The 12,500-nt window shown below is 39.1% G+C and overlaps 1 protein-coding gene across 3 annotated transcripts in view; it reads right to left on the bottom strand.

Annotated features, from left to right (window-relative positions):
* Positions 1 to 9,947, bottom strand: part of LOC138038681 (A disintegrin and metalloproteinase with thrombospondin motifs 7-like) — a 33,529-nt gene extending 23,582 nt beyond the window's left edge. The window contains exons 1-6 of one of the 3 annotated variants that reach the window (XM_068884675.1): positions 9,560 to 9,947; positions 9,224 to 9,328; positions 8,730 to 9,070; positions 2,627 to 2,792; positions 1,644 to 1,816; positions 729 to 812 (exon numbers count right to left, since the gene is read on the bottom strand). In XM_068884675.1, the coding sequence (XP_068740776.1) occupies positions 729 to 812; positions 1,644 to 1,816; positions 2,627 to 2,792; positions 8,730 to 9,070; positions 9,224 to 9,311 (852 nt within the window). In that variant the 5' untranslated portion in view covers positions 9,312 to 9,328; positions 9,560 to 9,947. Of the gene's footprint in view, positions 1 to 728; positions 813 to 1,643; positions 1,817 to 2,626; positions 2,793 to 8,729; positions 9,071 to 9,172; positions 9,191 to 9,223; positions 9,329 to 9,559 lie in introns of those variants that run through there. The other 2 variants (XM_068884676.1, XM_068884677.1) reach the window with 2 other exon arrangements.
* Positions 9,948 to 12,500: the final 2,553 nt, after the last annotated feature.

Genomic DNA, 12,500 nt, shown 5'->3' with positions numbered 1-12,500 from the left:
TGTTTGGCGTTTTTACGCTACAAGGATAATAAAGATATGTTCAAAATAGCATTTTAGCAGGCGTTTGACAATTTTGATGTGAATCTCCGTAAAAAGGGAGGATTTATAACTTCCATTCAATGTAGTACGGGCTAATTCTCTTACAACTGGAAGGGTGCGAAAGGTTTTGAAGTAGAGTGGGAGAGTGAATGTACGAGAGAGCAGCGAAAACAAGTCCGACGCGAAGCGGCGAGAAGCCAGAGAAAAACCTCTGGTTGGCTTGGACTTGAATCTCACTTTCATGCAGACGCCAGGGTCTGGATCTGACCCTCAGGCTCGGATTGGTTGATGTTTTTCAAGTACAAACACGCAAATCAATATGATTGGTTCGATTGATTGGTGATACCGAGGAGAAGCGTGATTGCTAACTCGCCATTGGTCCCTTTTGCAATTATCAATTTGAAGCGTTTGGCAGCTGGCGTCTGCATGAAAGTGAAATTCAAGTCCAAGGTAATCAGAGATTTTTCTCCTCTCGCCGCTTCGCGACCCTCTCGCAGTTCAAGAAAAACCTATGCGACCAGGGTAGAGTAAAGCCTTAAACTTTGTTATTTCAAGTTCACTTGTTGTGTGGCAGACAGGGAAAAGAGAAACTGAAATTCGTGCCGCACGTGCAGCACCCACTTTTTCTGACTTGTTGGGTTTTTATTCAAAGTTGAATTTTCACATAGTGCAGGTAATCATTTTCTTACCGGATTTTCCTTTAGAATTATTACTCGAACAAGCACAATGTTGATTGCCGTACCAATGCTTGGATCTCGAAATATGTTGCTCACCTGTCAGGTTAAAGAATAACACAATTAATCTACTTTTCAAAGCAGCCATATACAACTGAGTTAAAAGGAACTTGCAGCACGCATTTCCCTTGCTGTGTCAAGATTGCAGAACATAGACCTTATATTTACCTCGCTCTTCAAGTGGAAAAAAAACTACCAGCCGACGGCTCTCGAACTCTCAAGCCCCGTACAAACGGACGCAACAACTCCCAAAAATGTGAAGACTTGTAGTGTATTATGGGAAGGATACGACCCATAAGACTTTGTAAACTTACAAGATTCGGCTGCCATCGTGTTTTCAACATGTTTATGCATATCTCCATGGAGACCATATGTAACGCACATGCGTGGCTCCACCAATGTTGGAAGATCCATCACAACATTGTTATACTACGCTTCGGCGATCACGCAAAAAGTAATCAAAGTAATCAGCGAATTGCTTTGGTTTTTCATTACTTCACTCAGTGATTGGTTCAAAGTTCTCGCGCCACTTTTTCAACCAATCAGAAGTGAAACCAAAACCAATCGTGGCTCGCGCTTGTACATTTTCCCGCGCGTTGTGTCGGCTACGTGTAATTACTTCGAGTTTTGATTGGTTTACTTGATTGTGTCCGTCCTTTTTGATTGGCCAAAGTAATTAGTTTGGTTTTGGTTTTACGACACTCGATTGAAACTCGCTCTAAATGGTTAAGCCAATTATTTTACCATATTGTCATAGTGCATTTTGTTGTGCTGCACGGGTAGAGCATCCGTGCGTATGATAAAGTTGATTGCATGCGCGTAAAATAACGTTGTGTTACGACAACAACAATCAAAAAACTAAGAAAGTACCATATTTGCTATAGTTAGCAGATATTCCTCCAAGCCGTCCTTGTAAAACTCGTACATGGTCTTGTCAGCAACCATCAACACCTCCACGTTTTTCTCGGTGCTCACTGAACGTTTTGCCCGCCGTCGACTGATCGTGTCAACGCGAGGCAAGCGGAGATGGTGTTTCATTGCATCTGATATATAACATGAAAAATACATAAAAAAGACGAAAAACTTTAATGAGTTGTGGAGAGTGTTATAGCAGAAGCTACTTCAAAAAACATTTTGTTGTTTGGCCACTTTGTTTTATGCTGTTTGATCGTGTTTGGTAAATGGTACGCGTGTTTGAAGTGAGATATTTGGTTCGTTTGGCCGGCTTCACCAAATATGTTTGGAGGCCGCATGCGTATTACGATGCAGATTTTGGTCATACGCATCCAAGATGTCCGAAATCGTTTTCGATCTCAGCTGTTGGGGTCGTGTTTGATGGCTTGTTTGAGAGCCATTTGGCCACGTCATCAAACACGGGGAAAGTTTGGTCATCAAATATGTGTGATCGTGTTTGGTCACCAAACATTTCACTTTTGACCGGAGCTAAGGAACGAACCATCAATTAATGCTTTTATAAAGGCTATAAGAAAACAAGATTTAGACCTCTTACTAAACAAAACTTGCAAGAATGGTTTATTATGATCATCTTCGTTTTCTGTAACATACTTTTTATTAATCAATTGTACATAATATTCAGTTTTCTGTCCTTATGTTAACGCGTCTAATTTTGTAGTTAAGTAGGCACACATTGATGTTTCTTTTTAACTGCTATTATTGTTGAAGTTAGCTATCTCGATCTATTTTCACGGTTTTATGATTGCAACAAAAAGCATATCGGTCGAAGTGTTCAGAATCAAAATCACTCCTTAGTGATTTAATACTGTAGACTTCGCATTTACCATGCTTTATTTTTTTGAAAAAAATGTTCTTTTGCGCAGAGAAAATGCAAATACCTTGTTCAGAACAGAACAGGCCATCTTGTTTCCACGGTAACAAGGAGTCGATCCCAGGTCTTTTATAAACGATATGAGGTTGTTTATTTCCGGAGCCAGACGAGTTCGTTTCTTGCAGTGGCTCGATAAGGAAGTGTTCGCCATTCTCAGTGTGGATGAGCCCTTTCTAGAAATACAAGGCAAAAAAATGTATCTACCTCTGTTTGACAATCACTGGCCATTTGCGGGTATTTTTGTACAAGTGTAGGAGTCTTTAATAACAATTGAAAATTCGTCTTATCTCGGCATAATTAATTTATTTACGGTAAGTGGAGAAAGATCTTTCTTGAGAAGATGAAACCCACATTTTTCATAATTCAATCATCAAAATATTCTAATCCTAAATTAACGGCATCAAGCTGTGAGAATATCGATTTAACACTTCCATGATAGAAACCATCCTCTCGGAGATGACAACATTTCTTCATGATTTGCGGATTTTTTTCCCCAAGCCGAGCTCTGGTTAGGAGGTAAAATTAAGTTTATGACTTGTTCCGCATGAGACAAGGTGCCGCACAGGTTGTGTCAAAGATCTTTCTGATATTTCTCAAATACCGCTAACTGTTAATTAAATGTCAATTAAAAAGGCTTCTAATTCTTGACCTTTGAGAGGCACTATTTTTGCTGGGATAACAATCATTCTTTAATATTCCTCTAACGTGGACATTACACCAGTTATCTAACGGTCTAAATACTGTTTTTGTCATCTTAAGATATATTCAATAAAATTGTTATCGCACGCTTTATCTTAATGCCTAGATCTAGGGTTCAAGGTAAATAACTTTTCGAACCGCTCTCCCCGTCCGTCTGCCCCCAAATTAATTGCAAGACACCGATAACCGAAACCAAAAAAAAAAACGATGGCTGTGAAATGAGATCAGCGTCTGCATCCTGAATATTTTTCGACCTTGTTTTGCGGGTGATTGAGAAAGAAATTCTCAAATTGTGTTTTCCGAATGTCGGCGACATTCAGAAAACGCAATTTGTAATCTTGGGTACCCATTGCATAGAGTTTTCCTTTTTCCGTTCGTCTGCTTTTTCAGCGCCATCTTGAATTACGTCCGAAGTGTATTCATATACATCATATGCGCAAATGACTATCACGCACGTCCACATTGTTTGTTCCTATAAGATTGTTTCTTTCCCTACATTTATCCTTTACTTTCAAAGCGACTGTCGAACGCACTTCAATAATCCGAGATTACCACCAGTAGGAAGATTAATTGGAGATAAATACGTAAACTTATGACCTATCACAAGACAGCATAATCGACCGATCTGGATTGCTTCCGAACAAAGGAATGTCAGTCCCATTCCATTCGAAGTTACCTGCATGTTTCCACATGTAGCGGTAGTATTTCCAGTAATTACTGAATTTCGCAGCTCCCTTTAGTTCCTAATAAGAAAATACTGAAAATGCCCGAGATTGATTCCATTCTTTCTCTAATCTATCCTAAAGAACCTCGAAAACGATTTTTGAAACTTTCGTTATGATACAGCTTTGTTATCAACAGAGGGTTGAATAGCTAAGAACGGAACATTTTAGAACATTATCAGACGACAGTTAATTGAGAACATAATAGTTTGGAGCAGTTCTTTGTCGAAAAAGAGTAATTTATTCAGACAGGAATCAGTTTATATTCATTATTCGGGAAATGCCATTAAGAGAATATACCTCAAAAGATTCCATGATACTATGAATAAACAATTAATGTAATATGCTCCACCACGGATTTTCGGACCCGACTTGAAAATACGTAGCGATCGGGACTTTCGGGACTTTCTAGAAACGGGCCCCAGATAATTTATTAGGCTAAAATACCTTTGGCGTGATATTTGCCGAAATAAAATCTCTGGACTTCCCACGATGTAAAATGGAATTCTGGAAACGTTCAAATCATGACTCAAGAAATAGCTGTTTTATCGCCGTTAATTTTTTTTTTCAATCATCACTTCAACCTTATTCGTTTTCTATCTTTAAACCAAAACCGAAAAGAATGCTGACAACACCCGATCGACCATACACTGACAGAGGCAGTCATTTAGCCTGGCCTATCACAAATTAGCCTTTTTTTTAAAGAAAGAAACATAAGCAGTCGAAATGCTGGAGCAACAACAGAATACAGGGCCACATTCGAGACCTACTGGCTCGTTTGGGTCGGCAGTGGGTGAAAGAACAAGTCATATAGATATTGGATCTGTTATACTGTTGGCTAGTTTGGCGCTTTTGGCTCGGCAGTAGATGAAGGAACGAGTTATATAAATATCTTGTACTCGGCAGTAGATGGCAAACGAGCTGGCCTGTCTGTAGTCTCTAGATGTGGCCCAGAATTCTGCAGTTTAATTTAGCCAAAGTGAAATGAAACCTGTGTTAATTCAAAGCAGAGTGTAAATCAACCTTCAATCGGACGTGCTAGGAAAATGTTGTCATGTTAAACTGAGGAGTGATGGAAAAGGCAGAGAGTTTTTTTCACCAGGATCGACTAATTTAAAAAGACGCCCCGAGTTTTTCTTAACGGGGGAACCGAGAAAACAAATCATTCTCCTTGATAGACCTAACCGTCATCAACTTATCTGATAATCAATAGTGATTCCAGATAACGGAAATCAATTAGTGTTTGCAATTGTGATCAAGTTTGATGGTGTGAAATTGATAGATACGCTGTCGGCGACAGAGAGTATATAGAAAATCTTGCCCTCGCAGAAGCACATGTCAGTCATTTTGCGGATGCCATATCACATTAATTAAAACTAGATTTCAAAACTTAATAATTCGCTGTAGATAGCTGTAAATAGCTCGGGATACACCAGAGAACAAAATGTTTTCATTACATATGGCAAATTATTCGACGCAATCAAACAAAATAATCATTTCTGTCGAGCTATATTTTCTATGCAAACATTTCTTTTATCTTTATCTGAAAAGTGAGGTTTCCCAGGTAGCAGTAAGATCGTATTTCGTCTGTATTGAGTTGGTTTGTGCGGTGTATCGGCTGGAATACAGCAGATTTGTCTGAGAGTTAGCTGTTATTATATAGACATTCTAAAAACATTGAAAGTGTGAGCTCTACTTTCAGTAAAGGATCAATGTTTTCTTTTGTTTTAACTACGAAACACACCTGAAAGGTATCAGGTAAACCTATGAAGGGGAAAACAAAGAGAAATGGTACGTTGTAACTCTGGTTGTGGTCAAGAGAGAGCTACATTCGGGCATTGCACGCAAAGATCTCGTACAAGTTTGAAAGCCCAATATTTCGTTCATTGCGGGTGCGTGGAACTTACTAGTCCCGTAAAATGTATTGACTATATTGGCTTTCTAACAAAGGTGCAAAGGAGTTTTGTTTCGGAGCCATTCAAAAAATATATTTACACAGTAGAAGTTAGGAAAGTCTACATAGTCTATTAACAAATCCTTCGTGACCTACTCATTTGGCTATCAGCACGAATTTCCATCATGCACGAATTAGAGTGGAAGATGTCTTCATCAGGCGAGGGCACCCGTCGAGCAAATTAAGCCAAAAGCCTTTGAGAGACATTTCTAGGCTACTTATAATGTATAAAGACCTTCTAAACAGATGTTTTTATCACCTGGGAGAATTTGATCTGTTCGGATATCTTTGCTGAAAATTGAAGTGTCCGAAAAAATTTTCATTTCAGAAATTGCTAGCTGAAAGTTACCTTCTAAGAGCTTCCCAGGGCACCATTTGCTCATCCGAAACTGCTAGGGGACCTTTTTGCAAACATATTCCTTCCGATAACATAAGGGACTACTTTTCCCATGGTTACGAATCTTTTAGGTGATGTGTTAGAAAAGAAATCTATAGCTGTTTGGCAACGTAGAACCGAAATTGTTAGAACAGCTTGACTCTCCCAAACACATTAATTTCACCGATCAGGAACTGATCAGGAACTGAAGCTACTTTAATATGTTTGTCAGGCAATCCTTCCTGAACCACTTCTCGCTGTTTAATTAACAATATATTTCAGTCAACCTGCTAAGCAACAAACTCGGAAATGCCGTGGAAACGATACGACTAGTTTGAAAAGATACACTTCGTTTCGGTTCATGATCTTTGATTGCTTGTACTTGCAATCAACGCTGAATATTACTATTTCCTTCGCGTTGACATCATATTAGCCTGAGATATCATATTCTGTAGCCACAGCGTGAAATGTGGCCACTGTTTCGGATTGATGAGAGAAACTCTTTGACCTTTGAGAGACGTAAACTACGATGATCAACTTGATACGCTTACAAAGTTTGAAATTATGTCTTTCATGTATATAACAAATTCAGTAGAATGACCAGTTCCCGGTTAGTTTAATTTGTAGAAACTGCACCAATATTCCTGAGGTCAAGGGTTCAAATCCCGTTCAGAAGAGGATTTCCTTGCTACTCCAGTAATTTTCATTATTATCCTTAGGAAAATTAGCGCCGGCCGCTTTTGGAAAACTCTCTGATCATTTTTTAAGGCTGGCTGACAGGGAAAGACCGTGCGCCATTAATTCCTACACTTTCTTTTCCTCACAATGAACCGCAAATTTAATTTTTCAGCTAGTTTTTTTTTAGCTAAACAATAAGCCTTTTCTCTGCTTCTGCTCACACTTAATATTTCGGCCGTCATTAGCTCGGCTACTATCATTTGTAGCCGTTCACAATAGAATGGGTTCACGGCTAGTTTTCACTCCCTCAGTGACTTTGGACATTCATAAATTTGTTTCAAATTGTTTATGAAGATAAAGGAGACTAACGATACTTCGCTGAGAAAAAAAGATAGCTGCCGAATGACGCAAGATCAGATTTAAAACGCTCTCTTTTTGCATACACTGCCTCGGGTATTTCAAAGGTGTGGGTTTTTTTCCTAACCTAATCTGGAGGCAATGATCGAGGTCCCGGAGGTCATTGCCTTCAACTGAAGTAGCACTCTCCCGGACCTTTGAAAAAAAAATTCCTCTGGCCCGCTTATTCGTGGCAGCCATCGGAAAGCCGTTCGTTCCTTGCTTTTCACGGCTTCGCGTTTGTAACACATGTCAAAAATACCAGAACATTTGCTGACAGCTCGGAATGGGATGCACGCAATATGCAGGTTATTCTTATGCATGCCATCTTGTAATGAAAGGACACTTCACAGTTCAGTGTTTTTGAACAAACGGAAAGACTCAAGGACGGCGCTGATAACCACAAACCACCGGGATATAGTTTACCGTGGGAATGAAAGCAATCTTTGTTTTGAGAAAAGGTTTTATCCGTCAACTTGGAATCAACATTTCTTTCGAAATTAAAACAAGGCTCTTTAGTTTTCAAAACGATTTCCTTCCTCTTGCATACAGACGAATTAATGTTGGCGTCCATTGTGTTAAAAAAATGTCTCTTATGAAAGGCTTTTTTAAAAATATAAAGTCAACTTACGTGGTGGGATTTTTTAGTATTAACGAATTATAGCTAATCTTGTTTTGGAATACATGAAAAGGAATTCTTTTTCGATCTTTTGCTAATCATTTCGTCTATGTTTAGATGCGACTCCTAAATCATTAGCAACTTGCGCGCAGGCCAGCTGCAATAGTAAGGTACAGAAGCAAAAAACTATGGAAGAAAATATAAAAAAATTCAGAAACTGCAATTGGCCTAAGTAAAGGACACAATTTTTTTGCAGTCCTTGATTAATTCTATAAGATTTGTAATAGCGCTGAGACCTGAAGAGTATGAGAGAGGCGAAAAAAGGACTAACCGTGGATAACGACAACTTGCTTTCAGTTTTGTCATTGTCATGGTTCAGTTGTCTAGTTTAATTTGTCGAAGGTGTGGTTTTACAATACAGACTTGTAAAGGGGGTGAAAATCATCAGATATGCTCAAGACTTGTATAGATACGACACAAATGCGACAAGCTTGAGTAACTGTTGCAAAATATCGGGGGCGAGGACTTGACCTTCAAACGGTAGGACATAGACAGGCTCCATCATACGACTTAAATGCATTCTTATAAAGATTAAAAAAAATAAAGTGGCTGACACTGAGAAACGATGGAATCCAAAAAGCTAGCGTAACTTGCATTAAAACTCACCAGCCCTTTGCAGTAACTGATGGATGCTGAAGAATTTGGTTGATCGACAATGTGCCCCTCGAAGTGACACTTGGGATCATAACGTTGAACTTCCTCGCCCTCCTCAATGACAAGACCTGGTGCTGTAAATTTTCTGTTTTTCGAGAGGCGAAGGCGTAGTGTTTTGCCTTGGAAAACTGGTATCTCGAGATGTAGATGTTCCTCTTGCATGTGTTTCTCATCCAAGCTCGATTTGTGTTTCGATTTGCCTTCCACGTGTGAAACAAATCTACCATCAACGTCCAACAACGTCGGGAATGTTACAAACTCAACGTCACTGCTTTGGTCGTCACTAAAATCTTCTTTAGAGAAGGAAACAAACAATTAATTACTTTATGGCGACAGACAGAGTTTGGTAGCAACGAAATGATGGATAATGCCGTCATCGATGCTCATCAACTTACGTTTGTACGTCTTTGTAATCGTTTAACGATCGGTTCCATTAATTAACTCACCCCAGATTCTGCAGTGGACGCTTGTCAGTAATATCTCCAGCACATAAACGATAACCACAACATTTCCATGAATACCCATGAAAATCATGGCGATATGTGACGTGACTGTACACGAAAACAGGAAGAAAAAGTTACACTCTCGAGAATGTTACAGCTGTAGTTTTCGCCAAAACATGACCACGAGTGTGGCTCGAGCTTTCCGTGAGCAAAAACACAGATGTAAACTCACCGGAACGCTGGAGGAAATAAAACTATTCTTTTCGCTTATTCCTTCAAAAAGCACTCTATTTTTAATGGAATTAAGGTTTAAAATGCACAAAAACGATGACGACTTACATTCACGACGCTCCGACACACAAGATCCACTATCCGTGTGACAGTGTTGTAATTCCGTTTGCACTTATCTTGCTCTTAAGAACATTATCAAAATACAACCAGAAATCACTGAGCCTCCGAGATTAACTTTACTGATAGAGGAATGCGAATGTAGCCGGATTAAGTGCACTCTCGTTGCCGAAGCGAACACTCGACCTTTGCAAACACTGACAGCAGAAGACAGCATTAATACGCCCAACTCATAGCGGGATTTGAACCTCATGGAAAGCAAGTGTGTCAAAACAGTCAAAATTGTGACTGCATTGAACACCGGCCGGGAGAGAGATATCTGGTTACAAATCTTAGGTGATGGGAAACTAAACACCTTATGATTCATTATCGAATTTAGAGACCTCGAAGACAAAATTGCGATGTGCTTATTTATTTAATGTCTCGATGTATTACATCCAAAGTGCTTTTCTAATACCAAAGAAGAGGACTATATTCAAGTCTCTTTTGTTGTATTTTGATTGAGTGTTGACACGGTATAGCAGGCCAACTACTTTTTTCACATTTTCGTTTGTCTGGTTTAAAGGTTTTTTGTTCATTTTCTTTGAATTGCCGTCATTTTCGTAACAAAATATGAAATCATGGTGACAGTTTATTGACGCAGGTGAAGAAAGGATGTTTATCTATTTGCCGAGTAACAAGAAGAGAGAATTCCAGACTGAAACATTTCCGTTTTTGAGGCAAAAGGGTTCTTGAAGGAAAATGCTTAACAAACGTCCCTTGAGAATAGTTTTAAAGTCTGTTTCTTCAAATTTCTTTCTTCGCCCAACACATGATTGATCGTGCATGTATACACTGTCTTTTTTTAAAGCTGCGGGGCCCCGTTGTTACGGTTACATGTTACACATTTCGGATCAGTGAAAAATGTGTACATTTTCTTTTTGGATCAATTTGTTAAGCAAACGAATAATTCGAGTCATTTGCGTTTCCATTTATCCGGATTAAAGAGTGTTGAATGTAACTAAAAAGCCAAATTTCCACGCCCCTCCTTGAGTTGGACAAAGAGTTTTTAAAGTTCCCCAATGCTATGCAAACATTTCTCCTCAGCCTTTTGTTGGCACCTTTGGATGAGCGACTTTGTTCTCTAAAGTTTTCTTGCCCGGCAGGTTCCTTGCGATAAACGTTATAAAATTCGAAGACAAATCAAAAGGTATACTAGGTTTTCGCCGCCGAAGACCGGCATATTCAGGAATATTTAAAAATAGACAGTTTTAGAGGGCTCAAACAGATTCAACAGTTAGGCCGGGAAACGTCATATTATAAGAATTAACTCTGAAGCACTGTTTCACTTAACGACAATTTTACGCTGGGTATCAAGGACGGTGCTTACTAATTCAAAGGTATGTTTGCCCCGATTTATGATTATGCAGAAAAGGTATATCTTAATTAACAATTATTCGCCGAAGGCGAAGTGATTATCGGTGAATATTCACCGAGACGAAATCGAGGTGAATATTCACCGATAATCACCGATAATCATTGCGTATAAATACACAATAATTGTTTTAGTATAAATACACAGGTCATTATTTCAAAAAAGAGAAAAAAAAAACATTTCAACGCCAAATCATCTTCACTTACAGTGGCAAAACGACTACTGGCAGCCATTTTGTCCGTCGAGGTGATTATCGGCTGATAATCCGAGATAGCGAGCCAATGAGAGCGCGCGATTTTGTATCATCACCTGTGTATTTATACTAACAAGTGTTATTGAAATCCAAAAAGAAAATTGGGGGTAACCGCGCATTTTTCAAAGATAATTCATGAACAATATTTGTATAAAGCTCTAAAATACAAAGCAATGTATGACGTTCACTCTCAAATTGAAGCTTAATTATCTCTAAAGGATGCATGGTTACCCCCAATTTTCTTTTTGTGATACCAAGAGTGCTTACGAAGATTTACTTTCTCTGCATAGTTTTAAACCGTGCAAAAATTAATATCCCTGCATTAGTAAGCATCGTCGATAGGATATCCGAGTTTCTAGAGTTGCGCAGAACGTATCCGCGATAACAATAGTAGGCACCGTCCTTAACAAGATGCACTCTTCGATGTGACATAATGGGTTACCATGGCAACAGAAAAGCCAAGTTAAACGTCCCTTATTTTGACTCGGTGATCGCCATTTTTTAGTACTGGAAAGTGATTAGCAAGCTAAAACAAAACTCTCTGGGCAAATCAAATGAAACCATGTTGTCCCGCAGTGATGAGCGCAATTTTCTATTGCGTCGAGAAGCCTGAAAATTTTTCAGGACTTCAATGGGATTTGAACCCGCGACCTCGCGATACCGGTACGATGCTCTAACCAACTGAACTATGAAGCCACTGACGTTGCGAGCTGGTCACTTCTGAGTTCACAACTTCCCGTGATAAGTAAGTAAGTTGGTTAGAGCATCGCACCGGTATCGCGAGGTCGCGGATTCAAATCCCATTGAAGTCCTGAAAAATTTTCAGGCTTCTCGACGCAATAGAAATTTGCGCTCATCACTGCGAGACAACATGGTTTCATTTGATTTCATACCCGCAGTGCAATATATGATGTATTTCATATATATCTTTCACTCTCTGGGCAAAGTTAGAACAATTCTCTATAGGACTCTCTATAGCAGATTTAGCTAGCGCCACCATATATATTTTTAATTGTTAAGGTGGCTCTAAATCTCCTCTTAGATTTGTTCTAATTAACTTTGCAGAGAGTCTTATCTTAGCTTGTCAATCACGTTCCAGCAATAAAGGTTAGCGGTGTCCGAGTTCGTTTTTGAGATATAAACTTTTAAGTACAAGATTTGGGGGGAATTCTTGCCTTGCATTTTTTGCCTCATTAAGCATAAGAACATCGTTTGCTGTTCTATCAGCCAAAGAAATCATTACTTAATATTGAAAGTTCATTGCA

Source organism: Montipora capricornis, chromosome 2 (assembly GCF_036669925.1).
Source record: "Montipora capricornis isolate CH-2021 chromosome 2, ASM3666992v2, whole genome shotgun sequence".
Lineage (NCBI taxonomy): Eukaryota > Metazoa > Cnidaria > Anthozoa > Scleractinia > Acroporidae > Montipora > Montipora capricornis.
This window is presented reverse-complemented; position numbering and strand designations above follow the sequence as displayed.